At 53.3% G+C, this 25,689-nt stretch overlaps 7 protein-coding genes across 7 annotated transcripts; 3 read left to right on the top strand and 4 right to left on the bottom strand.

Annotated features, from left to right (window-relative positions):
* Positions 1-2,097: 2,097 nt before the first annotated feature.
* On the top strand, positions 2,098-2,418 carry LOC309875175 (feather keratin 1-like; the record flags this gene model as incomplete). Its single annotated transcript, XM_082754318.1, has 1 exon — positions 2,098-2,418. The coding sequence occupies one exon, from the start codon at positions 2,098-2,100 to the stop codon at positions 2,416-2,418; it is 321 nt and encodes a 106-aa protein (XP_082610444.1).
* A 2,747-nt stretch (positions 2,419-5,165) lies between these two features.
* LOC309875431 (feather keratin 1-like) lies at positions 5,166-5,486 on the bottom strand (the record flags this gene model as incomplete). The annotated part of the gene is made up of 1 exon (XM_082754839.1): positions 5,166-5,486. One exon carries the CDS (start codon positions 5,484-5,486, stop codon positions 5,166-5,168), a length of 321 nt encoding a protein of 106 aa, XP_082610965.1.
* A 3,438-nt stretch (positions 5,487-8,924) lies between these two features.
* LOC309875456 (feather keratin 1-like) lies at positions 8,925-9,245 on the top strand (the record flags this gene model as incomplete). Its single annotated transcript, XM_082754873.1, has 1 exon — positions 8,925-9,245. The coding sequence occupies one exon, from the start codon at positions 8,925-8,927 to the stop codon at positions 9,243-9,245; it is 321 nt and encodes a 106-aa protein (XP_082610999.1).
* A 3,430-nt stretch (positions 9,246-12,675) lies between these two features.
* On the bottom strand, positions 12,676-12,996 carry LOC309875536 (feather keratin 1-like; the record flags this gene model as incomplete). The annotated part of the gene is made up of 1 exon (XM_082755086.1): positions 12,676-12,996. The coding sequence occupies one exon, from the start codon at positions 12,994-12,996 to the stop codon at positions 12,676-12,678; it is 321 nt and encodes a 106-aa protein (XP_082611212.1).
* Positions 12,997-16,437: 3,441 nt separating this feature from the next.
* LOC309875568 (feather keratin 1-like) lies at positions 16,438-16,758 on the top strand (the record flags this gene model as incomplete). Its single annotated transcript, XM_082755130.1, has 1 exon — positions 16,438-16,758. One exon carries the CDS (start codon positions 16,438-16,440, stop codon positions 16,756-16,758), a length of 321 nt encoding a protein of 106 aa, XP_082611256.1.
* A 2,685-nt stretch (positions 16,759-19,443) lies between these two features.
* On the bottom strand, positions 19,444-19,764 carry LOC309874192 (feather keratin 1-like; the record flags this gene model as incomplete). Its single annotated transcript, XM_082752141.1, has 1 exon — positions 19,444-19,764. One exon carries the CDS (start codon positions 19,762-19,764, stop codon positions 19,444-19,446), a length of 321 nt encoding a protein of 106 aa, XP_082608267.1.
* A 3,679-nt stretch (positions 19,765-23,443) lies between these two features.
* On the bottom strand, positions 23,444-23,764 carry LOC309874305 (feather keratin 1-like; the record flags this gene model as incomplete). Its single annotated transcript, XM_082752353.1, has 1 exon — positions 23,444-23,764. One exon carries the CDS (start codon positions 23,762-23,764, stop codon positions 23,444-23,446), a length of 321 nt encoding a protein of 106 aa, XP_082608479.1.
* Positions 23,765-25,689: the final 1,925 nt, after the last annotated feature.

The raw sequence follows: 25,689 nt of genomic DNA on the forward strand, positions 1-25,689 counted from the left end.
TCTGTGTTGTGGAGGGTGCCTGGAAGAGAGGGTGTTGTGAAGGCTGAGGGTATTGGGGGTGTGTGGAGCGGTGGTGGGGGAGGCCAAGGGGGTAGGGAGCCTAGGGTAGTGTGGAGCATGGCTTTGGGGAGGCAGAAAGGCTGCTGAGGCTGGGGTCAGAGGGCGTGTGGAGAGATGGGTCAGATGGGGCAGGCAAAGGTTGGGAGTGGGGTTCAGGCTCACCTTGTTGTTCGCAGGGGAGAAGGCGTCTGGAGGAGTGTGTGAGGGTGCGAGGCGCAGGGCCGGCTTTTATGCTGGTCCTTGAGTGCCTGGGGGCAAGAGAGCCTTTGCGCACAACTGCATTTTGCAAGAGCCGTTCTTGTATACCAAAGCCTGGCAAGTAATGAGGTGGGGTGTGCTGTTCTTCCCGCAACTCTACCTTTTCATTTCCTCCTGTTTTCCTCCTGATGAGTTGTCCATTCCAAAGTCCATTGTTGTCCATTCCAAATCTAGTGATTCCTTTGGAATGAAAAAATTAGAAGTTCAAATATGTATTGTCTCAAATGTTTACTGTCTGACTAAAATTGCCTTGTGTTTAGTAAGGAGTGGTATCAGTCACTTCTAGTCCTCAGGAACCGCTCACAAATCCTGTGATATTCAACAAGTAATTGAAAATGGCCTCAGAGAGACATGAGGGAGCTCTGACAGTATTCATGGGTGCAACCTTTTTGGTTTCCACCTGAGCTGAGGAAGTATTCGATTCCTGCTAAATACCCGTGTCAACAAGACCCATGTCAACTGCCAGACAGTCACGTTCCTTGACCAGCCAGCAGTGCTTTTGATTTATCCCAGTACATGGTTTGCTCTTTTGGCTACAAGGGCACACTGTTGACTCATACTCATCTTGCTGTCAACTAGAAGCCCCAGATCCCTTTCCACAAGGCAGCTCTCCAGCTCTCTCATCTCCCATTCTGTACGTATTGCCAGGGTGCCCTGTACCAAGTGCCAAATATGACAATTAGTCTTCAACTTCATGGGATTGGTGGTTGCACAGCCCTGTGGTCTATGAAGATCTCTCTCGACAACATTGAGGGAGACAACAGCAACTCCTTATTTCCTATCATCTGCAAACTTACTTAGTATGCATTTGAGACTTATATCCAGATCATTTACAAAAACATCACAGAGAACTGGGTCCAAAATGAAGACCTGGTGAACCCCACTAGTGACTGGCTGCAGGACTCATATAACCCCATTTACTACAACCCTTTGAACTTGACCAGTCAGCCAACAGTCCACCAACTGTGTTATGTATTTATATAACTACATGCTAGACATTTTGTTCCAGAGGATGTTGTGAGAAACAGTATCAAAAGGTTTGCTGAAATCCAAAGAAATTGCATGTACTGCCTTCCTTTGGTCAATTAGATGGGTAACCTTGTCGTAATAGGAAGTGGCTGCACCTCATGCCCACTGTATGCAGGAAGCCCCTCTTGACAATGAAGCCGCAACCACACCACATGAGAGCAGCACCATGACCTCACTGAAAACACCACTCCTCTCCTATGCTTGGGTCACGTCTTCTGCCCGCCCTGACATGCACCTTCAAGAGCAATCCCTTGGCCTCTAATAATTACTTTCACGTGAAAGGTGCAACCATTGCCAAATAGATGTCCTCAAGAGGAGGACGTGAAAATTGAGTGTTGCAGGATCAAAAACACACCCCACCTCATTACTTTCCAAGCTTTGACATGTAAGAGCAGGTCATGCCAAATGCTGTCATGCGCAAAGGCTCTCTTGCCCCACGGGCACTCAAGGACCAGCATAAAAGCCGGCCCTGCACCTCGCACCCTCACACACTCCTCCCGACGCCTTCTCCTCTGCGAACAACAAGGTGAGCCTGAACCCTGATTCCCTCCTTCGCCCACCCCACCAGGCCTGTCTTTCCATACGCCCTGTGACCCCAGCCTCAGCAGCCCTTCCAGCTTCCCACCCCCATGCTCCCCACAACCCCAGGCCTCCCCACTCCCTTGGCCTCCCCCACCACCGCTCCACACACCCAGAACACCTTCCACCTTCCAAACACCCTCTCTTCCAGGCACCCTCCACAACACAGACATGTCCTGCTACGACATCTGCCGCCCCTGCGGACCCACCCCGCTGGCTAACAGCTGCAACGAGCCCTGTGTCAGGCAGTGCGAGGACTCCCGCGTCGTCATCCAGCCTCCTGCCGTGCTGGTCACCCTGCCAGGACCCATCCTCAGCTCCTTCCCCCAGAACACCGCCGTTGGATCCTCCGCATCAGCTGCCGTGGGCAGCAACCTCAGCGCCCAGGGAGTGCCCATCTCCTCTGGCGGCTTCGGAGGCTTTGGCTTTGGGGGCTATGGCTTCGGAGGCCTGGGCTGCTTCTCTGGTGGAAGAGCCTGCTACCCCTGCTAAGGACCCATGCCAACACTCCTGACAGAAGCCTCCAACACCGTGCAAGCCAGCTCTCAGGCTGAGGACGCTCCTCTGTGCCGCTCATGGCACACGGGCTCACCAGCCGTAGCTCATTCCATGAGCAAGAAAGCAAGAAAGGAAGGAATGGGCCATCCCATGCTGTCAGGAAACATGGCCAACATACCTCCTTCTTTCTTCCTCTTTCTCCTTTCCATAGCACCACCACCTACGGCCACTACTCTCTGCTGCTATGACTGGTTCATAAGCCAAATGCCACCATGGATTGAGACTCTCTCTGCTACTCTCCTCAGTAGGACAGGAAGTTCTCAGTGCTCTGGGGAAATGTGCTGTAGATGACGGAGAGCAGGTGGTGGTCACTCTAATAGGACCTCAAACCCTGGCTCTTGTATTGTTTCTCCTTCCTTTTATTTTTTTTTCCTCTCAATAAAATCTATCTGCATCCCATCCTGACATTTGTTGTCTTTCTTTTTTCAACCCAATGCGCTTTCCGCTTTACCTACTACTAACGCTTTGCTCAAGAGGCCATCGTGTGGGGTTGTAAAGGCTCACTGAACCTCCCCTCTCAAGGATGTCATCACCAACAACACAGGTGGGCACCAGCTGGTTTTCCAGCCCATCATCAATACATATGGATGACCACACTAAGGGTTGGGCACGTCATGGAATTAGATTTCACACTGCTTTAATAGAGCAGTAATTTAGGATTTATTTTATATTTTGAGGTATAGATGGTATGATTTTTAACAGCTCTTCATCAACGTTTGATCATCTGAGAATTTAAAAGAATTATTTTAATGGTATTTGCTACAATAGAAACAGTGACTTAAAGGCTCAAGAATGGCAAAGTTCAGCTGCGACTTACTGCAGGGTTCTTGGGGGTATATAAATTCAGTCATGCACTTCCAAAATACACCCTAGAGTATACCCTAATTCCTTGTTGCTGTTTGTCTGCATCTGAGATTGTTCCTCAAGGAGATAGGCCTGAGATGCACTTCCCTTCAGGGCTATGCTGTGAGGCATACCCTTTCTCCTGGCACCTGGCAGTAACTGAATTTAGTCTGGGTCCCTTGTCTTTGTACCCAGCCATCTGGGATTTGGAACAAGAAGGAGATTCAGCCTGAGCACCCTTCTCTGTGGGTTGAAATCGCCCAGCTCTCTCACCTTCTCCTCATATTGAAGAGGCTCGAGGCCCTCCAGCATCTTGGTAGCCCTGCACTGGAATTGCTCCAGCCTGTATGCTTCAACCTTCCACTGGGGCGCCTCAAACAGGACAAAGGACTCCACAAGGGGCCTCACCGGTGCTGAGGAGAGATGACGGAGCACCTTCCTCAATTTGCTGGCAACGCTCTTCCCCATGCCCTCCTGGAGTCTGGTGGCCTCTTTTGCCACAAGGCTGCATTGCTGACTCAAGGTTCTGCTCGGTAAAGCTGACTGCCACTGTAAGTCTGGTTACATTCAATGTATCTTGAATTATCACCGTCATGCATGCACACTTAATGCAATAAGCATTATAAGCACAATTACACAATCACGATCACGGATTCACAAACAAGAGAATACACTTTCAGTCTAGTAAATTAGAAGCAACAGGAGTACAAGTTCTTGTTCACCAAAAGGTCATGCTTTGGTTATCAGTTTGAGCCAGAGCTGCCCATGCAGTCTGTCAGTTCCACAATACCATCTGGTTCCTGATCCCGGAAGGGATGTCACAGAGTCTGGCCACAGTGCCTTTGCTCTGCTCCACTCTCCATACTATGTCTCTTAGACTCAGCACACCAAGAGTCCCTGGTGTTACAAATACCTAGGGTTGCAGACTTTGTTGCCAAAGACAATACCATGTAAGTACTTCATTGCATATCCTCCGCATCTGAGTCTTGAAGTTTCCTCAACACTGAACCATCACTTAAGAGGTGAACAAGTGTTTAGCCTCACCGAGACACCTCGAGCACTTATTCCAAAATTTCAAATAGATGTCTCTCCATTTTACTGAGACATCAGTCTCACTAAACTCTCAACTAACTTCTCAAGACAAGCTAGCTGTGTGTGCAACTCTTGAGATGTGACCATGCAGGCAATTCCTTCTCTGCTGAGTGGCCCATCATGTCTTTCCCTGGTAGTGAGAAGGAACTATGTAAGAGCATTATCCAAATGCTTCTGGAACACCAAGCGGCTTGGGCCCTGATGGCCACTTGAGCCCTGCTTTTTGTTCTTTTTGTCGGGTGAAGTTGGAAGAGCGTTGGGAGAAGAAAACAAGAGGAGGCATCTGAGGATAAGGGATGCAGATTGATTTTATTGAGGAAAACATGAAACAGAGGGAGCGTCAAGGTGCACATTCTGAGGTGCCTGAAGGGCGACCACCAGCCTATTTTCCTTGCGCAGAGCAGATTTTCCCAGAGCCACAAGGTCTCCCTACTCCGTGGTAGGAGCAGCCCCAGAAGGTTTCCGGAGGGATTGTGCTAGTGAGCAAGGCATTGCAGCAGAGACTAGCAGCTGTAGGTGGTGGTGCTATGGAAAGGAGAAAGAGGAAAAAAGAAGAAGGTATGTTGGCCATGTTTCCTGACAGCAAGGGCTGGCTCCTTCCTTCCTTGCTGGCTTTCTTGTGCCATGGAATGATGAGCTGCGGCTGGTGAGCCTGTGTGCCATGAGCGGCACAGAGGAGCATCCTCAGCCTGAGAGCTGGCAGGCACAGTGTTGGAGGCTGCTGTCAGGGGTGTTGGCGTGGGTCCTTAGCAGGGGTAGCAGGCTCTTCCTCCGTTGATGCAGCCCAGGCCTCCGAAGCCAAAGCCTCCAAGGCCAAAGCCTCCGAAGCCGCCGGAGGAGACGGGCACTCCCTGGGCGCTGAGGTTGCTGCCCACGGCAGCTGATGCGGAGGATCCAACGGCGGTGTTCTGGGGGAAGGAGCTGAGGATGGGCCCTGGCAGGGTGACCAGCACGGCAGGAGGCTGGATGACGACGCGGGAGTCCTCGCACTGCCTGACACAGGGCTCGTTGCAGCTGTTAGCCAGCGGGGTGGGTCCGCAGGGGCGGCAGATGTCGTAGCAGGACATGTCTGTGTTGTGGAGGGTTCCTGGAAGAGAGGGTGTTGTGAAGGCTGAGGGTGTTGTGGGTGTCTGGAGCGGTGGTGGGGGAGGCCAAGGGAGCAGGGAGGCCTTGGGTAGTGGGGAGCATGGCTTTGTGGAGGCAGAAGGGCTTCTGAGGCTGGGGGGATTGTAAGGTTGGGGAGGTAAGGCTGGTCGGGTGGGCGAATGATTGGAGTGGGGTTCAGGCTCACCTTGTTGTTCGCAGGGGAGAAGGTGTCGGGAGGAGTGTGTGAGGGTGCTACGAGCAGGGACGGCTTATATATTGGCCCCCGAGTGCCTTCGGGGCAAGAAATCCTTTGCGCATGACAATATTTGGTATGAGCTGCTATTACATGCCTAAGTCTGGCAAGTAATGAGGTGGGGTGTGTTGTCATTCCCACAACGCTCTGGTGTCCTTTTCTCCTGTTAAGGATGTGTCTCTGTGGCCATGGCGGCAGCTTTTGAGTGGCTCTTTGGGTGGATTTGCATGGAGCGTTCGTTTGAGGGCAGTCAGCAGATGCGGCCAAAGCATGGGAGAGGTGGGGTGTCATGAAGTGAGGTCATGGCGTGTCACTCGTGTGGTGCTGTTTTCGGCTGCATTGTTGCAAGGAAGGGGCCCTAGATGCTGGCCTCGCCATAATACTGGCTGGTCTGCGTTTCCCAGATGTGCTGGGCGCGAGGCGCTGGCACTGACATCGCACTCACTCCCTCCTTGCCATCCTGTCCACTCCAAACGCTTGTGTTCATTCCTTCTCTTTCACATTGGGTGTCCTGCGTCAGTTGGCGGCTTGGTGGCCTTTGTGCTTGGAAGGTCCTTTTGTGGGAGAAGGGAGGCTGTGTGTTTTCTTCTTGTGGCAGCTTGGGGGTGGTAGTTTGATCATGCGGAGGAGAGGTGTTTGCGACTGTAGGACGTTGTCCTCTGAGGCCCGGTTGAGAGCTTGCAAGCCCTGAGCTGAGGGGCAGTGGTTTGTCAGGGAGACTGAGGCAGAGCTTTTGGGGTCTTGTTCAGTGCTGAGCGTCCAAGGGTGAGACCCTTTCTCTGCCTAGGCCTTGAAGTTCAGACACAGGGTTTGGACCCTGCAGCAGGCAGTTGGAGACATGCATGGTGCGCAGGGCCGCAGTCGTGAGCACCTTGTTGATGGGTGGTCCTGGCATGGCTGCCGAGTGGCAAGGCCTGTCCCCATTCGGCTGAGGTGGATTTGGCTTGCTGCTGAAGTGAGTAGTGTTGGTTGCTGAGGAAGATGAAGCCAGGTAGGAAGGGGGGCTGTGCAACTGGGTGTGCCATGGTCCGTGAGGCCTGCTGCATTGAAGGCAGGAATGCTTAGGGCATGGTGTGGTGTCCTTGCAAGGCCACTACTAATTCTCTTGGAAAGGTCCTGGTGAGTGGGAGAGGCTCCTGAAGGCTGGAAGAGACTCACCCCGCTCCTGTGTTCAAGAAGGTGAAGAAGGAAGGGTTTAGGAAACCAGAGGTTAGCCTGACTTCAGTCGCTGGGAAGGTTCTAAAGGAAATCCTCCCAGAAAACGTTGTTGAGCAGACAAAGAACCAGAATGTGATGGGCAGTAGTCAGCAAGGATTTACATAGGGAAAGTCACACGGGAGCCTCCTCAGCGTCTTCTACGTTGAAGTGACTAGCTTGTTGGATGAGGAAAAAGCAGTGGCAGCTGCTCAAGTTTAGTAAAGCCTGTATGTAGTAAGGGCTTTCTTTGGCTCTTGCTCCCATGACACGTTCATAGAAAAGCAAACAAAGTATGGGTTAGATAAAGGTACGCTGAGATGGGCTGAAAAATGGCCAATTGCTTAGGTGCGGAGGCTTGTGCTGAATGGCACAGAGCGGAGTTAGAGGCAAGGCCCTATCGGTGTGGTCCAGGAGTCAGCAGCGAGGCCAGCTCTGTTCCATATCCTCATTTGTGAAGTGGGTGATGGGATGGAGTGACCCCGCAGGAAGTCTGAAGATGTCCCGAGACTGGGAGGAGCAACTGATGCACGTGATGAACGTGGCACCATTCAGAATGATGTGCAGAGGCTGGAGAACTGGGCAGAGAGGAACATCATGAAGTTGCAGAAGGGGCAAAGCAAAGTTCTGCCTATAGGGAGGACTAACGCCGAGCAGCAGGACATGGTGATGTCCGACAAAGGGGCAGACACTTTGCCAAGCAGGACCTTGCATTGCTTTTGGAGAGCAAGCTGACGATGAGTCAACAATGCAGCCTTGAGGCAAAAGAGGCCACCAGGCTCCAGGAGGGCATGGGGAAGAGCATTGCCAGCAAATTGAGGAAGGCGCTCCGTCATCTCTCCTCAGCACTGGTGAGGCCCTTGTGGAGTCCTTTGTCCCGTTTGAGGCGCCCCAGGGAAGGTTGAAGCAGACATGCTGGAGCAATTCCAGTGCAGGGCTACCAAGATGCTGAAGGGCCTGGAGATTCTTCCAAGATTAGGAGAAGGTGTGAGAGCTGGGCGTTTTCAACCCGCAGAGAAGGGTTCTCAGGCTGAATCTCCTCCTTGTTCAAAATCCCGGATGGGCAGGAAGGAAGACAAGGGAGCCAGACCACCCCCAAGCTGCCACAAGAAGAAAACACACAGCCTCCCGTCTCCCAGAAAAGGACCATCCAAGTATAAAGGCCATCAAGCCACCAATTGACACAGGACACCCAAGGTGAAAGACAAGGAATGAACACAAGCGTAGGGAGAGGGCAGGATGGCAAGGAGGGAACGAGTGTGAAACCACTGCCAGTGCCTCATGCCTAGCACATCTGGGAAGCCCACACCAGCCAGTATTATGGAGAGGCCAGCAAATAGGGCCCCCTCCTCGCAACAATGCAGCCGCAAACAGCACCGCATGAGTGACACGCCATGACCTCACTTCATGACACCCCACCTCTCCCATGCTTTGGCCGCGTCTGCTGACTGCCCTCAAACGCACACTACATGCAAATCCACCCAAAGAGCCACTCTTGAAAGCTGCCGCCACGGCCACAAAGACACATCCTTAATAGGAGAAAAGGACACTAGAGCGTTGTGTGAACAACAACATACCCCACCTCATTACTTGCCAGGCATTGTCATGTAAGAGCAGCTCACACTAAATGCTGTCATGCGCAAAGGATTTCTTGCCCCCAAGGCACTCAAGGACCAGCATAAAAGCCTGCCCTGCTTGTAGCACCCTCACACACTCCTTTCGACACCTTCTCCCCTGCAACCAACAAGGTGAGCCTGAACCCCACTCCCATCCATTCCTCCACAGACCAGCCTTGTCTGCCCAGCCTTACTATCCCCCCAGCCTCAGAAGCCCTTCTGCCTCCCCAAAGCCATGCTCCACACTACCCAAGGACTCCCTGCTCCCTTGGCCTCCCCACCACCACTCCACACACCCCTAACACCCGTCCGCCTTCCCAACACCCTCTCTTCCAGGGACCCTCCACACCACAGACATGTCCTGCTACGACATCTGCCGCCCCTGCGGACCCACCCCGCTGGCTAACAGCTGCAACGAGCCCTGTGTCAGGCAGTGCGAGGACTCCCGCGTCGTCATCCAGCCTCCTGCCGTGCTGGTCACCCTGCCAGGACCCATCCTCAGCTCCTTCCCCCAGAACACCGCCGTTGGATCCTCCGCATCAGCTGCCGTGGGCAGCAACCTCAGCGCCCAGGGAGTGCCCATCTCCTCCGGCGGCTTCGGAGGCTTTGGCCTTGGAGGCTTTGGCTTCGGAGGCCTGGGCTGCTTCTCTGGCAGAAGAGCCTGCTACCCCTGCTAAGGACCCACGCCAACACCCCTGACAGCAGCCTCCAACACCGTGCAAGCCAGCTCTCAGGCTGAGGACGCTCCTCTGTGCCGCTCATGGCACACAGGCTCACCGGCTGCCTCTCATCATTCCATGGCACAAGAAAGCCAGCAAGGAAGGAAGGGGCCAGCCCATGCTGTCAGGAAACATGGCCAACATACCTCCTTCTTTCTTCCTCTTTCTCCTTTCCGTAGCACTACCACCTACAGCTGCTACTCTCTGCTGCAACGCCTTGCTCACTAGCACAATCCCTCCGGAAGCCTTCTGGGGCTGCTCCTACCACGGAGTAGGGACACCTTGTGGCTCTGGGAAAATCTGCTCTGTGCAGGGGACGTAGGCTGGTGGTTGCCCTCCAGGCACTTCAGAACGTGCACCTCCCACATGACGCTCCCTCTGTTTCATGTTTTCCTCAATAAAATCAATCTGCATTCTATATCCTCAGATGCCTCCTCTTGCTTTCTTCTCCCAACGCTCTTCCAACTTCACCTGACAAAGAGGAGAAAAAGCAGGGCTGAAGTGGCCATCAGGGCCCAAGCCTCTTGGTGTTCAAGAAGCATTTGGAAAACGCTCTTACATAGCTCCTTCTCACTACCATGGAAAGACATGATGGGACACTCATCAGATAAGGAATTGTGTGCATGGTCACATCTCAGGTGTTGCGCTCAATAGCTAAGTTGTCTTGAGAGGTTAGTTGAGAGTTTAGTGAGACTGATGTCTCAGTAAAATGGAGAGACATCTACTTGACATGTTAGAATAATTGCTGGAGGTTACTCAGTTAAGCTAAACACTTGTTCACCTCTTAAGGGATCGTTTAGCATTGAGAAAACTTCAAGGCTCAGATGCAGAGGATATGCAATGAAGTACTTACATGGTATTGTCTTTGGCAACAAAGCCTGCAACCCTAGGTATCTGTAACACCAGGGAATCTTGGTGTGCTGAGTCTAAGAGACATAGTATGGAGAGTGGAGCAGAGCAAAGGCACTGTGGCCAGACTCTGTGACATCCCTTCCGGGATCAGGAACCAGATGGTATTGTGGAACTGACAGACTGCATGGGCAGCTCTGGCTCAAACTGATAACCAAAGCATGGCCTTTTGGTGAACAAGGACTTGTACTCCTGTTGCTTCTAATTTACTAGACTGAAAGTGTATTCTCTTATTTGTGAATCCGTGATCGTGATTGTGTAATTGTGCTTATAATGCTTATTGCATTAAGTGTGCATGCATGATGGTGATAATTCAACATACATTGAATGTAACCAGACTTACAGTGGCAGGCAGCTTTACCGATCCGAACCTTGAGTCAGCAATGCAGCCTTGTGGCAAATGAGGCCACCAGGCTCCAGGAGGGCATGGGGAAGAGCGTTGCCAGCAAATTGAGAAAGGCGCTCCGTCATCTCTCCTCAGCACCGGTGAGGCCCCTTGTGGAGTCCTTTGTCCAGTTTGAGGTGCCCCAATGGAACCTAGAAGCAGACAGGCTGGAGCAATTCCAGTGCATTGCTACCAAGATGTTGAAGGTCCTGGAGCTTCTTCAATATGAGGAGGAGAGAGAGCTGGGCGATTTCAGCCTGCAGAGAAGGGTGCTCAGGCTGAATCTCCTTCTTGTTCCAAATCCCAGATAGGTGGGAATGAAGGCAAGGGACCCAGACTAAATTCAGTTACTGCCTGCTGCCAGGGGAAAGGAGAGTGAAAGCCACAGAGAAGCAATTTCCTTGGAAGAGAAGGAACCCCTTTTTCCCTGTGAGAGTGGTCAAGCAGTGGAACTCAAGCAGAGGTTTTGCATTTCCATCCTGGCAGATATGAGAAACCCAGGAACTGCACATGGTCCTGGACAGCCTGCTGTAGCTGCCTGTGCTTGAGCAGGGTGCTTGCAGTACATGGTGTCCAGAGGTTACTTCCAAACGGAAGGCATTCTGTGGCTGCATCTGTTGTCAATGCGGGAGAACGTGCTGGGTGAGAAACAGTCCAGTGTGTGCTGACACGGAGGGATTGTTTCAGAGGGCATGTGCAGCAGAGCCTTTGCGTGCCCAAGCCTTTATTTGGTGAAGTGTAGGTCTTGTGTGATGTGCTGCAAGGTGTGGTGGCCCTTCTTGACTAGCCCCGATGATGTCTTGAGCTTTGGCTTTGTAGTGAGGGAAGTGGGAAGAAGAAGGGAAGAGGAGGAGCGTCAGCCTAGCATGAGACCTTTAGACCTTTATTGAGGAAAGCGCATGGAAAGGAAGGAGTAGCAAGTGGAACATCCCCGGGGTTCTTGGGTGCATGATGGGTGACCAACAACGTCATCCTTGTGCATGAAAGATTTTCCCAGAGCATGGAGATCTTCCTGCCCTGTGATGGGAGCAACAGAGAGGGAGTCCATCCCTGGTGGTGTTTGGCTTGTGAGCCCATCATAGGAGCAGGGAGAACCAGACATTGGAGACAGTGCAAGTCAAGGAAAGAAGTGGGAGAATGGTAGAATGTAAGTGGGCCATGTTTCCAAGCATCGTGGAATAGTCCACGTCCTTGCTTCTCTGGTTCATGCCTTGCGAGAAATAGCCGTGCTTGTGGAGCTGATGACCCAGAGGGTCAGGGACGGCGCACAGGAGCATCCATAATCCACGAGGAATCTCGCACCATACGTGTGGTGTCCTTGTGAGGGACAACTCTGTTAAATAATACTGGTTTCAGTTGCAACCCCAGAGGGACATCACTCCTCCCTGGTGTCCACCTGGGCACCAAGCTGTTGAGCGCAACTCTTGAGATGTGACCATCCACACAATTCCTTATCTGCTGCATGGCCATCTTGTCTTTCCATGGTAGTGAGAAGGATCTATGTAAGAGTGTTGTGCAAACGCTTCTTGAACACCAAGAGGCTTGGGCCCTGATGGCCACTTGAGCCCTGTTTTTTCTCCTCTTTGTCAGGTAAAGTTGGAAGAGCGTTGGGAGAAGAAAACAAGAGGAGGCATCTGAGGATATGGGATGCAGATTGATTTTATTGAGGAAAACATGAAACAGAAGGAGCGTCAAGGTGCACATTCTGAGGTGCCTGGAGGGCGACCACCAGCCTATGTCCCTTGCGTAGAGCAGATTTTCCCAGAGCCCCAAGGTGTCCCTACTCCGTGGTAGGAGCAGCCCCAGAAGGTTTCCGGAGGGATTGTGCTAGTGAGCAAGGCATTGAAGCAGAGACTAGCAGCTGTAGGTGGTGGTGCTATGGAAAGTAGAAAGAGGAAGAAAGGAGGTATGTTGGCCATGTTTCCTGACAGCATGGGCGAGCCCTTTCAGGGCTTCCTAGCTTTCTTGTGCCATGGAATGATGAGCCGCAACTGGTGAGCCCGTGTGCCATGAGCGGCACAGAGGAGCGTCCTCAGCCTGAGAGCTGGCAGGCACAGTGTTGGAGGCTGCTGTCAGGGGTGTTGGCGTGGGTCCTTAGCAGGGGTAGCAGGCTCTTCCTCCGTTGATGCAGCCCAGGCCTCCGAAGCCAAAGCCTCCAAGGCCAAAGCCTCCGAAGCCGCCAGAGGAGATGGGCACTCCCTGGGCGCTGAGGTTGCTGCCCACGGCAGCTGATGCGGAGGATCCAACGGCGGTGTTCTGGGGGAAGGAGCTGAGGATGGGTCCTGGCAGGGTGACCAGCACGGCAGGAGGCTGGATGACGACGCGGGAGTCCTCGCACTGCCTGACACAGGGCTCGTTGCAGCTGTTAGCCAGCGGGGTGGGTCCGCAGGGGCGGCAGATGTCGTAGCAGGACATGTCTGTGTTGTGGAGGGTGCCTGGAAGAGAGCGTGTTTGGAAGTCGGATAGTGTTAGGGGTGTGTGGAGTGGTGGTGGGGAGGCCAAGGGAGCAGGGAGGCCTTGGGTAGTGGGGAGCATAGCTTTGGGGAGGCAGAAGGGCTGCTGAGGCTGGGGGGAGACAGGGAGTAGGGAGATAAGGCTGGTCTGTGGAGGAATGGATGGGAGTGGGGTTCAGGCTCACCTTGTTGGTCGCAGGTGAGAAGGCGTCGGGAGGTGTGTGTGAGGGTGCTATGCGCAGGGCAGGCTTTTATGCTGGTCCTTGAGTGCCTTTGGGCAAGAAACCCTTTGCGCATGACAGCATTTGGCGTGAGCTGCTCTTACATGCCTAAGCCTGGCAAGTAATGAGGTGGGGTGTGTTGTTGTTCCCACAGCGCTCTGGTGTCCTTTTCTCCTGTTGAGGATTTGTCTCTGTGGCCGTGGCGGCAGCTTTTAAGTAAGAGTTGTTATTTGGGTGGCTTTGCATGGAGCGTGTGTTTGAGGGCAGTCGGCAGACGCGGCCAAATCATGGGAGAGGTGGGGTGTCATGAAGTGAGGTCATGGCGTGTCACTCGTGCGGTGCTGTTTGCGGCTGCATTGTTGCGAGGAGGGGGCCCTATTTGCTGGCCTCACCATAATGCAGGCTGGTCTGGGATTCCCAGGTGAGTTGGGCACGAGGCGCAGGCATTGATGTCACACTCGCTTCCTCCTTGCCATCCTGCAATCTCCCAGCGCTTGTGTTCATTCCTTCTCTTTCACATTGGGTGTGCTTCATTGGTCGGTGGTTTGGTGGCCTTTGTGCCTGAAAGGTCCTTTTGTGGGAGAAGGGAGGCTGTGTGTTTTCTTCTTGTGGCAGCTTGGGGGTGGTTGTTTGTTCATGCAGAGGAGAGGTGTTTGCGACTGTAGGACGTTGTCCTCTCAGGCCCGGTTGAGAGCTTGCAAGCCCTGAGCTGAGGGGCAGTGGTTTGTCAGGGAGACTGAGGCCGAGGTTTTGGGGTCTTGTTCAGTGCTGAGTGTCCAAGGGTGAGACCCTTTCCCTGCCTAGGTTTGATGGTCAGACGCAGGGTTTGGACCCTGCAGCAGGTAATTGGAGGCATGAATGGTGCGCAGGGCCGCAGCCGTGAGCACCTTGTTGATGGGTGGTCCTGGCATGGCTGCCCAGTGGCAAGGCCTGTCCCCATTCGGCTGAGGTGGATTTGGCTTGCTGCTGAAGTGAGTAGTATTGGTTGCTGAGGAAGATGAAGCAAGGTAGGAATGGGGGCTGTGCAACTGGGTGTGCCATGGTCCATGAGGCCTGCTGCATTGAAGGCAGGAATGCTTAGGGCATGGTGTGGTGTCCTTGCAAGGCCACTACTAATTCTCTTGGAAAGGTCCTGGTGAGTGGGAGAGGCTCCTGAAGGCTGGAAGAGACTCACTCCGCTCCTCTGTTCAAGAAGGTGAAGAAGGAAGGTGTGCGCAGCCAGAGGCTGGTTGGCCTGACTTCAGTCGCTGGGAAGGTTCTAAAGGAAATCCTCCCGGAAAGCGCTGTCAAGCAGACGAAGAACAATAATGTGATGGGCAGTAGTCAGCAAGGATTTACATAGGGAAAGTCACACGGGAGCCTCCTCAGCGTCTTCTACGTTGAAGTGACCAGCTTGGTGGATGAGGAAAAGGCAGTGGCCGCAGCTCAAGTTTAGTAAAGCCTGTATGTAGTATGGGCTTTCTTTGGCTCTTGCTAGCTTGACACGCTCATAGAAAAGCAAACAAAGTATGGGTTAGATAAAGGTACGCTGAGATGGGCTGAAAAATGGCCAATTGCTTGGGGGCAGAGTCCTGTGCTGAGTGGCACAGAGCCGAGTTAGAGGCAAGGCCCTATCGGTGTGGGCCAGGAGTCAGCAGCAAGCCCAGCTCTGTTCCATATCCTCATTAGTGAGGTGGGTGATGGGATGGAGTGACCCCACAGGAAGTCTGAAGATGTCCCGAGACTGGGAGGAGCAACTGATGCACGTGATGAACGTGGCACCATTCAGAATGATGTGCAGAGGCTGGAGAACTCGGCAGAGAGGAACATCATGAAGTTTCAGAAGGGGCAAAGCAAATTGCTGCCTCTGGGGAGGACTAACACAGAGCAGCAGGACATGGTGTTGTCCGACACAGGGGCATGCAGCTTTGCCAAGCAGGACCTTGTGTTGCTGTTGGAGAGCAAGCTGACGATGAGTCAGCAATGCAGCCTTGCGGCAAAAGAGGCCACCAGGCTCCAGGAGGGCACGGGGAAGAGCGATGCCAGCAAACTGAGGAATGCACTCCGTCATCTCTCCTCAGCACTGGTGAGGCCCCTTGTGGAGTCCTTTGTCCCGTTTGAGGCGCCCCAGGGAAGGTTGAAGCAGACAGGCTGGAGCAATTCCAGTGCAGGGCTATCAAGATGCTGAAGGGCCTTGAGCCTCTTCAATATAGAAGAGAAGATGAGATGGGCATTTTCAACCCGCAGAGAAGGGTGCTCAGGCTGAATCTCCTCCTTGTTCTAAATCCCGGATAGGCAGGAACGAAGACAAGGGAGCCAGACCACCCCCAAGCTGCCACAAGAAGAAAACACACAACCTCCCTTCTCCCACAAAGGACCTTCCAAGCACAACGGCCACCAAACCACCGACCGGTGAAGCACACCCAATGTGAAATAGAAGGAATGAACACAAGCGTAGGGAGAGGGCAGGATGGCAAGGAGGGAACGAGTGTGAAACTAGTGCCAGTGCCTTGTGCCTAGCACATCTGAGAAGCCCAGACCAGCCAGTATTAATGCGAGGCCAGCAAATAGGGCCCCCTCCTCGCAACAATGCAGCCGCAAACAGCACCGCATGAGTGACACGCCATGACCTCACTTCATGACACCCCACCTCTCCCATACTTTGGCCGCATCTGCTGACTGCCCTCAAACGCACACTCCATGCAAATCCACCCAAAGAGCCACTCTTGAAAGCTGCTGCCACGGCCACAAAGAAACATCCTCAACAGGAGGAAAGGACACCAGAGCGTTGTGGGAACAACAACATACCCCACCTCATTACTTGCCAGGCATTGTCATGTAAGAGCAGCTCATACCAACTGCTGTCATGCGCAAAGGGTTTCTTGCCCAAAAGGCACTCGGGGGCCAATATATAAGCCGGACCTGCTTGTAGCACCCTCACACACTCCTGCTGACACCTTCTCCCCTGCGACCAACAAGGTGAGCCTGAACTCCACTCCCATCCTTCGCACACCAGACCAGCCTTATCTCCCAAACCTTACAATCCCCCCAGCCTCAGAAGCCCTTCTGCCCCCCCAAAGCCATGCTCCCCACTACCCAAGGACTCCCTGCTCCCTTGGCCTCCCACAGTACCACTCCACACACCCCCAATACCCTCCGCCTTCCCAACACACTCTCTTCCAGGCACCCTCCATAACACAGACATGTCCTGCTACGACATCTGCCGCCCCTGCGGACCCACCCCGCTGGCTAACAGCTGCAACGAGCCCTGTGTCAGGCAGTGCGAGGACTCCCGCGTCGTCATCCAGCCTCCTGCCGTGCTGGTCACCCTGCCAGGACCCATCCTCAGCTCCTTCCCCCAGAACACCGCCGTTGGATCCTCCGCATCAGCTGCCGTGGGCAGCAACCTCAGCGCCCAGGGAGTGCCCGTCTCCTCCGGCGGCTTCGGAGGCTATGGCCTTGGAGGCCATGGCTTTGGAGGCCTGGGCTGCTTCTCTGGTGGAAGAGCCTGCTACCCCTGCTAAGGACCCACGCCAACACCCCTGACAGAAGCCTCCAATACCACGCAAGACAGCTCTCAGCCTGAAGACTCTCCTCTGTGCTATTCATGACACACACGCTGACCAGCTGCAGCTCATCATTCTATGACACAACAAAGCAAGCAAGCATGGAAGGAGCCAGCTCATGCTGTCAGGAAACATGGCCAACATACCTCCTTCTTTCTTCCTCTTTCTCCTTTCCGTAGCACCACCACCTACGGCCGCTACTCTCTACTGCTATAAATGGTTCATAGTCCAAATGCCACCATGGATTGACTACCTCTCTGCTACTCTCCTCATTAGGACAGGATGTTCTCAGTTCTCTTCGGAAATGTGCTGTAGACAAGGGAGAGCAGCTGGTGGTCACTCTAATAGCACCTCAGACTCAGGTGCTTTTATTTTTGCCTCTTCCTTTTATTTTTTTTCCCCTCAATAAAATCTATCTGCATCCCATCCTGACATTCGTCCTCTTCCTTTTTTCAACCCAACGCTCTTTCCAGTTCACCTACTACTAATGTTTTGCTCAATAGGCCATCGTGTGGGGTTGTAAAGGCCCACTGAACCTCCCCTCTCAAGGATGTCATCACCAACAACACAGGTGGGCACCAGCTGGTTTTCCAGCCCATCATCAATACATATGGATGACCACACTAAGGGTTGGGCACATTAGATTTTACACTGCTGTAATAGAGCAGCAATTTAGGATTTATTTTCTATTTTGAGGTATAGATGGTATGATTTTTAACAGCTCTTAATCAACCTATGATCATCTGAGAATTTAACAGAATTATTTTAATGGGTTTTTCTACAATAGAAACAGTGGCAAAGTTCAGCTGCGACTTACTGCAGGGTTCTTGGGGGTATATAAATTCAGTCACGAACTTCCAAAATACCCCCTGGAGTGAATTACTCACCCTAATTCCTTGTTGGTGTTTGTCTGCACCTGAGTCCTCAAGGAGTCAGCCCTGAGATGCACTTTCCCTCAGGGGTATGCTGTGAGGTGTCCCAGCTCAGGTAGAGATTGAGTTTTCAATGCCTAGAGAGCTCATGGGGTTCTTTGCTTAGGACTACTATTTATAGGACCACAAGATGATTGACTGTTATTTGCCATCCTGGCTACAGTTCAGATAAGGCAATTTTGGTACTTTACACCAACCTTGCAATTCTGGTACAGGCCTGGAGCTTCTTCAATATGAAGAGAAGGTAAGAGAGCTGGGCATTTTCAACCCGCAGAGAAGGGTGCTCAGGCTGAATCTCTTCCTTGTTCTAAATCCCGGATGGGCAGGTACAAAGACAAGGGAACCAGGCTAAATTCAGTTACTGCCTGCTACCAGGACAAAGGTGAGTGGACGCCACAGAGAAACAATTTCTTTGGAAGGGAAGGAACCCCTTTTTCCCTGTGAGAGTGGTCAAGCAGTGGAACTCAAGCAGAGGTTTTGCATTTCCATCGTTTTTAATATGAGAAACCCAGGAACTGCACATGGTCCAGTACAGCCTCCTGTAGATGCCTGTACTTGACAAGGGCGCTGGCAGTGCATGGTCTCCAGAGGTTACTTCCAAACGGAAGGGATTCTGTGGCTGCATCTGTTGTCAATGTGGGAGTATTATGGTGAGGCCAGCAACTAGGGCCCCCTCCTCGCAGGAATGAAGCCACAAACAGCACCGCACGAGTGACACGCCATGACCTCACTTCATGACACCCCACCTCTCCCATGCTTTGGCCGCGTCTGCCGACTGCCCTCAAATGTACGCTCCATGCAGATCCACTTAAAGAGCCACTCTCACTCAGTGAGAAACAGCCGTGATTATGGAGCTGATGACCCAGTGGGTCAGGGACGTCGCAAAGCAGCATACACAATCCACGAGGAGTCTCACACAATACGTGTGGTGTCCGTGTGCAGGACAACTCTGTTAACTACGAATGGCCTCAGTAGAGACCCCAGAGGGACACCACTCCTCCCTGGTGTCCACCTGGGCACCAAACTGTTGAGCGCAACTCTTGAGATGTGACCATCCACACAATTCCTTATCTGATGAGTGGCCCATCATGTCTTTCCATGGTAGTGAGAAGGAGCTATGTAAGAACGTTGTCCAAATGCTTCTTGAACATCAAGAGGCTTGAGCCCTGATGGCCACTTGAGCCCTGCTTTTTGTTCTTTTTGTCAGGTGAAGTTGGAAGAGCGTTGGGAGAAGAAAACAAGAGGAGGCATCTGAGGATATGGGATGCAGATTGATTTTATTGAGGAAAACATGAAACAGAGTGAGCGTCAAGATGCATATTCTGAGGAGCCTGGAAGGCGACCACCAGCCTATGTCCCTTGCGTAGAGCAGATTTTCCCAGAGCACCAAGGTGTCCCTACCCCGTGGTAGGAGCAGCCCCAGGTTTCCGGAGGGATTGTGCTAGTGAGCAAGGCATTGCAGCAGAGAGTAGCAGCTGTAGGTGGTGGTGCTACGGAAAGGTGAAAGAGAAAGAAAGAAGGAGGTATGTTGGCCATGTTTCCTGACAGCAAGGTCTGGCCCCTTCCTTCCTTGCTGGCTTTCTTGTGCCATGGAATGATGAGCCGCAACTGGTGAGCCTGTGTGCCATGAGCGGCACAGAGGAGCGTCCTCAGCCTGAGAGCTGGCGGGCACAGTGTTGGAGGCTGCTGTCAGGGGTGTTGGCGTGGATCCTTAGCAGGGGTAGCAGGCTCTTCCGCCAGAGAAGCAGCCCAGGCCTCCGAAGCCAAAGCCTCCAAGGCCAAAGCCTCCGAAGCCGCCGGAGGAGACGGGCACTCCCTGGGCGCTGAGGTTGCTGCCCACGGCAGCTGATGCGGAGGATCCAACGGCGGTGTTCTGGGGGAAGGAGCTGAGGATGGGTCCTGGCAGGGTGACCAGCACGGCAGGAGGCTGGATGACGACGCGGGAGTCCTCGCACTGCCTGACACAGGGCTCATTGCAGCTGTTAGCCAGCGGGGTGGGTCCGCAGGGGCGGCAGATGTCATAGCAGGACATGTCTGTGGTGTGGAGGGTGCCTGGAAGAGAGGCTGTTGTGAAGGCTGAGGGTGTTGGGGGTGTGTGGAGCGGTGGTGGGGGAGGCCAATGGAGCGGGAAGGCCTGGGGTTGTGGGGAGCATGGCTTTGGGGAGGCAGAAAGACTGCTGAAGCTGGGGAGAGAGGCCACGTGCGAGATAAGGCTGGTCTGGTGTGCAAAGGATGGGAGTGGGGTTCAGGCTCACCTTGTTGGTCGCAGGGGAGAAGGCGTCGGGAGGAGTGTGTGAGGGTGCTACGCGCAGGGTCGGCTTTTATGCTGGTCCCCGAGTGCCTTTGGGGCAAGAAACCCTTTGTGCATGACAACATCTTGTGTGAGCTGCTCTTACATGATAATGCCTGGCAAGTAATGAGGTGGGGTGTGTTGTTTTTCCCACAATGCTCTGGTGTCCTTTTCTCCTGTTGAGGATGTGTCTTTGTGGCCGTGGCGGCAGCTTTTTAGTGAGAGTGGCTCTTTGGGTGGATTTGAATGGAGCGTGCGTTTGAGGACAGTCAGCAGACGCGGCCAAAGCATGGGAGAGGTGGGGTGTCATGAAGTGAGGTCATGGCGTGTCACTTGTGCGGTGCTGTTTGCGGCTGCATTGTTGTGGTTGGAAACTGTCTTGGGCAGAGTGACCGTGAAATGCTAGAGTTCTCCATTCTTGGAGAAGCAAGGAAGGGGACCAGTAAAACCACTGGATTGGACTTACGGAGGACTGACTTTGAACTTTTCAGGACACTTGAGAGGCGGTTCTGAAGGGCAGAGGAGTCCAGGAAGGCTGGGTGCTCGTCAGGAAGGGAATCTTAATGGCGCAGGAGCGGTCCGTCCCCACGTGCCCAAAGACAAGCCTGTTGGGATGAAGGCCGGCATGGCTCTTCAGAGAATTGTGGCTTGAGCTTAGGAGGAAAAAAAGGGATTACAATCTTTGGAAAAGAGGGCGGGCCACTCAGGAGGACTTTAAGGATGTTGCGAGGCAGTGCAGGGACAAAATTAGAAAGGGCAAAGCTCATTTGGAGATCAATCTGGCTACTGCCATCAAAGACAACAAAAAATGTTTCTACAAATACATGAATGCAAAATGGAGGACTAAGGAGAACCTCCAGCCTTTGCTGGATGCAGGGGGAACTTAGTTACAAAAGATGAGGAAAAGGCGGAGGTGCTTAATGCCTTCTTTGCCTCAGTCTTTAGCGGCAAAGCCAGTTGCTCTCTGGATACCCAGTACCCTGAGCTGGTGGAAGGGGATGGGGAGCAGAATGTGGCTCTCCCTGTCCATGAGAAAATGGTTGGCGACCTTCTCCGGCACTTGGATGTACGCAAGTAGATGGGGCCAGATGGGATCCACCCGAGGATACTGAGAGAACTGGCGGAGGAGCTGGCCAAGCCGCTTACCATCATTTATCAACAGTCCTGGCTATCGGGGGAGCTACCAGTCGACTGGTGGCTAGCAAACGTGAGGCCAACTACAAGAAGGGCCGGGGGGTAGACCCAGGAAACTCTAGGCCTGTCAGTTAGACCTCAGTGCCAGGGAAGCTCATGGAGCAGATTATCTTGGGTGTCACCACGCGGCACTTACAGGGCAACCAGGTGATCAGGCCCAGTCAGCATGGGTTTATGAAAGGCAGGTCCTGCTTGACGAACCTGATCTCCTTCTATGACAAAGTGACGCGCTTGGTGGATGAGGGAAAGGCTGTGGACGTGGTCTACCTTGACTTCAGCAAGGCTTTTGACACCGTTTCCCACAACATTCTCCTCAAGAAACTGTCTGATCATGGCTTGGACTGGCGTACGCTTCGTTGAGTTAAAAACTGGCTGGATAGCCGGGCCCAAAGAGTCGTGCTGAATGGAGTCAAATCCAGTTGGAGGCCGGTCACTAGTAGCGTTCCCCAGGGCTCGGTACTGGGGCTGGTCCCCTTTAAGATCTTCGTTGATGATCTGCATGAGAGCAGTGAGTGCACCCTCAGTAAGTTCGCAGATGACACCAAGTTAGGTGCGTGTGTTGATCTGCTTGAGGGTAAGAAGGCTCTGCAGGAGGATCAGGATAGGCTGGACCGATGGGCTGAGGTCAACTGTATGAGGTTCAACAAGGCCAATTGCCTGGTCCTGCTCCTGGGGCACAACAACCCCAAGCAGAGCTACAAGCTGGGACATGAGTGGACAGCTGCCAGGCGGATAAGGACCTGGGAGTATTGGTTGATAATCAGCTGAATATGAGCCAGCAGTGTGTTTAGGTGGCCAAGAAGGCCAACACTGTCCTGGCTTGTATAAGAAGCAGTGTGGCCAGCAGGTCTAGGGAAGTGATTGTCCCCCTGTACTTGCCTCTGGTGAGGCTGCACCTCGAGTACCGTATTCAGTTTTGGGCCTCTCGCTACAAGAAGGACATGGAGGTGCTTGAGAGAGTCCAGAGAAGGGCAGCGAAGCTGGTGAGGCGTCTGGAGAACAAATCCAAGGAGGAGCGGCTGAAGGAGCTGAGTTTGTTCAGCCTGGAGAAAAGGAGACTCAGAGGCGACCTTATCACTCTTTATAAGTACATTAAAGCAGGCTGTAGCGAGGTGGGGGTTGGTCTATTCTCCCACGTGCCTGGTGACAGAACAAGGGGGAACGGGCTAAAGTTGTGCCAGAGGTGTTTTAGGTTGGATATTAGGAAGAACTTCTTTACTGAGAGGGTTGTGAGGCATTGGAATGGGCTGCCCAGGGAAGTGGTGGAGTCACCATCCCTGGAGGTTAAAAGACGTTTAGATGTTGAACTTAGCGATATGGTTTAGTGGAGGACTTACAATAAGGTCAGAGGTTGGACTAGGTGGTCTTGAGATCTCTTCCAACCTCAACAATTCTGTGATTCTGTGAGTCTCACCACATATGTGTGGTGTCCGTGTGAGGGACAATTCTGTTAAATAATACTGGCCTCAGTAGAGACCCCAGAGGGACACCACTCCTCCCTGGTGTCCACCTGGGCACCAAACTGTTGAGCGCAACTCTTGAGATGTGACCATCCACACAATTCCTTATCTGATGAGTGGCCCATCATGTCTTTCCATGGTAGTGAGAAGGAGCTATGTAAGAGCATTGTCCAAATGCTCTTACATGCTCTTGGCTTCTTGAACACCAAGAGGCTTGAGCCCTGATGGCCACTTGAGCCCTGCTCTTTGTTCTTTTTGTCGGGTGAAGTTGGAAGAGCGTTGGGAGAAGAAAGCAAGAGGAGGCATCTGAGGATATGGGATGCAGATTGATTTTATTGAGGAAAACATGAAACAGAGGGAGCGTCAAGATGCATATTCTGAGGAGCCTGGAAGGCGACCACCAGCCTTTGTCCCTTGCGTAGAGCAGATTTTCCCAGAGCACCAAGGTCTCCCTACTCCGTGGTAGGAGCAGCCCCAGGTTTCCGGAGGGATTGTGCTAGTGAGCAAGGCATTGCAGCAGAGAGTAGCAGCTGTAGGTGGTGGTGCTACGGAAAGGAGAAAGAGGAAGAAAGAAGGAGGTATGTTGGCCATGTTTCCTGACAGCAAGGGCTGGCCCATTCCTTGCTTGCTGGCTTTCTTGTGCCATGGAATGATGAGCCGCAACTGGTGAGCCCGTGTGCCATGAGCACCACAGAGGAGCTTCCTCAGACTGAGAGCTGGCGGTCACATTGTTGGAGGTCTGCTGTCAGGGGTGTTGGCGTGGGTCCTTAGCAGGGGTAGCAGGCTCTTCCGCCAGAGAAGCAGCCCAGGCCTCCGAAGCCAAAGCCTCCAAGGCCAAAGCCTCCAAAGCCACCGGAGGAGACGGGCACTCCCTGGGCGCTGAGGTTGCTGCCCACGGCAGCTGATGCGGAGGATCCAACAGCGGTGTTCTGGGGGAAGGAGCTGAGGATGGGTCCTGGCAGGGTGACCAGCACGGCAGGAGGCTGGATGACGACGCGGGAGTCCTCGCACTGCCTGACACAGGGCTCGTTGCAGCTGTTAGCCAGCGGGGTGGGTCCGCAGGGGCGGCAGATGTCATAGCAGGACATGTCTGTGTTGTGGAGGGTGCCTGGAAGAGAGCGTGTTTGGAAGGCGGATAGTGTTAGGGGTGTGTGGAGCGGTGGTGGGGGAGGCCAAGGGAGCAGGGAGGCCTTGGGTAGTGTGGAGCAGAGCTTTGGGGGGGCAGAAGGGCTGCTGAGGCTGGGGGGAGACAGGGAGTAGGGAGATAAGGCTGGTCTGTGGAGGAATGGATGGGAGTGGGGTTCAGGCTCACCTTGTTGGTCGCAGGGGAGAAGGCGTCGGGAGGTGTGTGTGAGGGTGCTATGCGCAGGGATGGCTTTTATGCTGGTACTTGAGTGCCTTTGGGGCAAGAAACGCTTTGCGCATGACAGCAGTTGGTATGAGATGCTCTTACATGCCAAAGCCTGGCAAGTAATGAGGTGGGGTGTGTTGTTCCCACAACGCTCTGTTGTCCTTTTCTCCTGTTGAGGATGTGTCTCTGTGGCTGTGTCAGCAGCTTTTAAGTAAGAGTTGTTATTTGGGTGGCTTTGCATGGAGCGTGTGTTTGAGGGCAGTCGGCAGACGCGGCCAAAGCATGGGAGAGGTGGGGTGTCATGAAATGAGGTCATGGCGTGTCACTCATGCGGTGCTGTTTGCGGCTGCATTGTTGCGAGGAGGGGGCCCTATTTGCTGGCCTCGCCATAATGCAGGCTGGTCTGGGCTTCCCAGATGTGCTGGGCGCGAGGCACAGGCATTGATGTCACACTCGCTTCCTCCTTGCCATCCTGCCCTCTCCCAGCGCTTGTGTTCATTCCTCCTCTTTCACCTTGGGTGTGCTTCATTGGTCGGTGGCTTGGTGGCCTTTGTGCCTGAAAGGTCCTTTTGTGGGAGAAGGAAGGCTGCGTGTTTTCTTATTGTGTCAGCTTGGGGGTGGTAGTTTGATCATGCGGAGGAGAGGTGTTTGCGACAGCAGGACGTTGTCCTCTCAGGCCTGGTTGAGAGCTTGCAAGCCCTGAGCTGAGGGGCAGTGGTTTGTCAGGGAGACTGAGGCAGAGCTTTTGGGGTCTTGTTCGGTGCTGAGCGTTCAAGGTTGAGACCCTTTCCCTGCCTAGGTTTGATGGTCAGACGCAGGGTTGGGACCCTGCAGCAGGCAGTTGGAGACATGCATGGTACGCAGGTCCGCAGCCGTGAGCACCTCGTGGATGCGTGGTCCTGGCATGGCTGCCCAGTGGCAAGGCCTGTCCCCATTCGGCTGAGGTGGATTTGGCTTGCTGCTGAAGTGAGTAGTGTTGGTTGCTGAGGAAGATGAAGCAAGGTAGGAAGGGGGGCTGTGCAACTGGGTGTGCCATGGTCCGTGAGGCCTACTGCACTGAAGCCAGGAATGCTTAGGGCATGGTGTAGTGTCCTTGCAAGGCCACTACTAATTCTCTTGGAAAGGTCCTGGTGAGTGGGAGAGGCTCCTGAAGGCTGGAAGAGACTCACCCCTCTTCTCTTTTCAAGAAGGTGAAGAAGGAAGGGTTTAGGAAACCAGAGGCTGGTTGGCCTGACTTCAGTCGCTGGGAAGGTTCTAAAGGAAATCCTCCCAGAATAGTGTTGTCGAGCAGATGAAGAACCAGAATGTGATGGGCAGTAGTCAGCAAGCATTTACATATTGAAACTCATGCAGGACCCTTCCTAGTGTCTTCTACGTTGAAGTGACCAGCTTGGTGATTGAGGGGAGAGCGGTAGCAGCTGCTCAACATTAGTAAAGGCTGTAGTAAGGGCTTTCTTAGATGGTTGCTCTCGTAATACTCTCAAAGAGAAGCAGACAAAGTATGGGTTAGATAAAGGTACGCTGAGGTGGGCTGAAAAATGACAAATTGCTTAGGTGCAGAAGCTTGTGCTGAGTGGCACAGAGCGGTGTTGGAGGCAAGGACCTAGCGGTGTGGGCCAGGGCTCAGCAGTGAGGCCAGCACTGTTCCATATCCTCATTAGT

Source organism: Aythya marila, assembly GCF_965140915.1.
Source record: "Aythya marila genome assembly, chromosome: 2".
NCBI classification, from domain to species: domain Eukaryota; kingdom Metazoa; phylum Chordata; class Aves; order Anseriformes; family Anatidae; genus Aythya; species Aythya marila.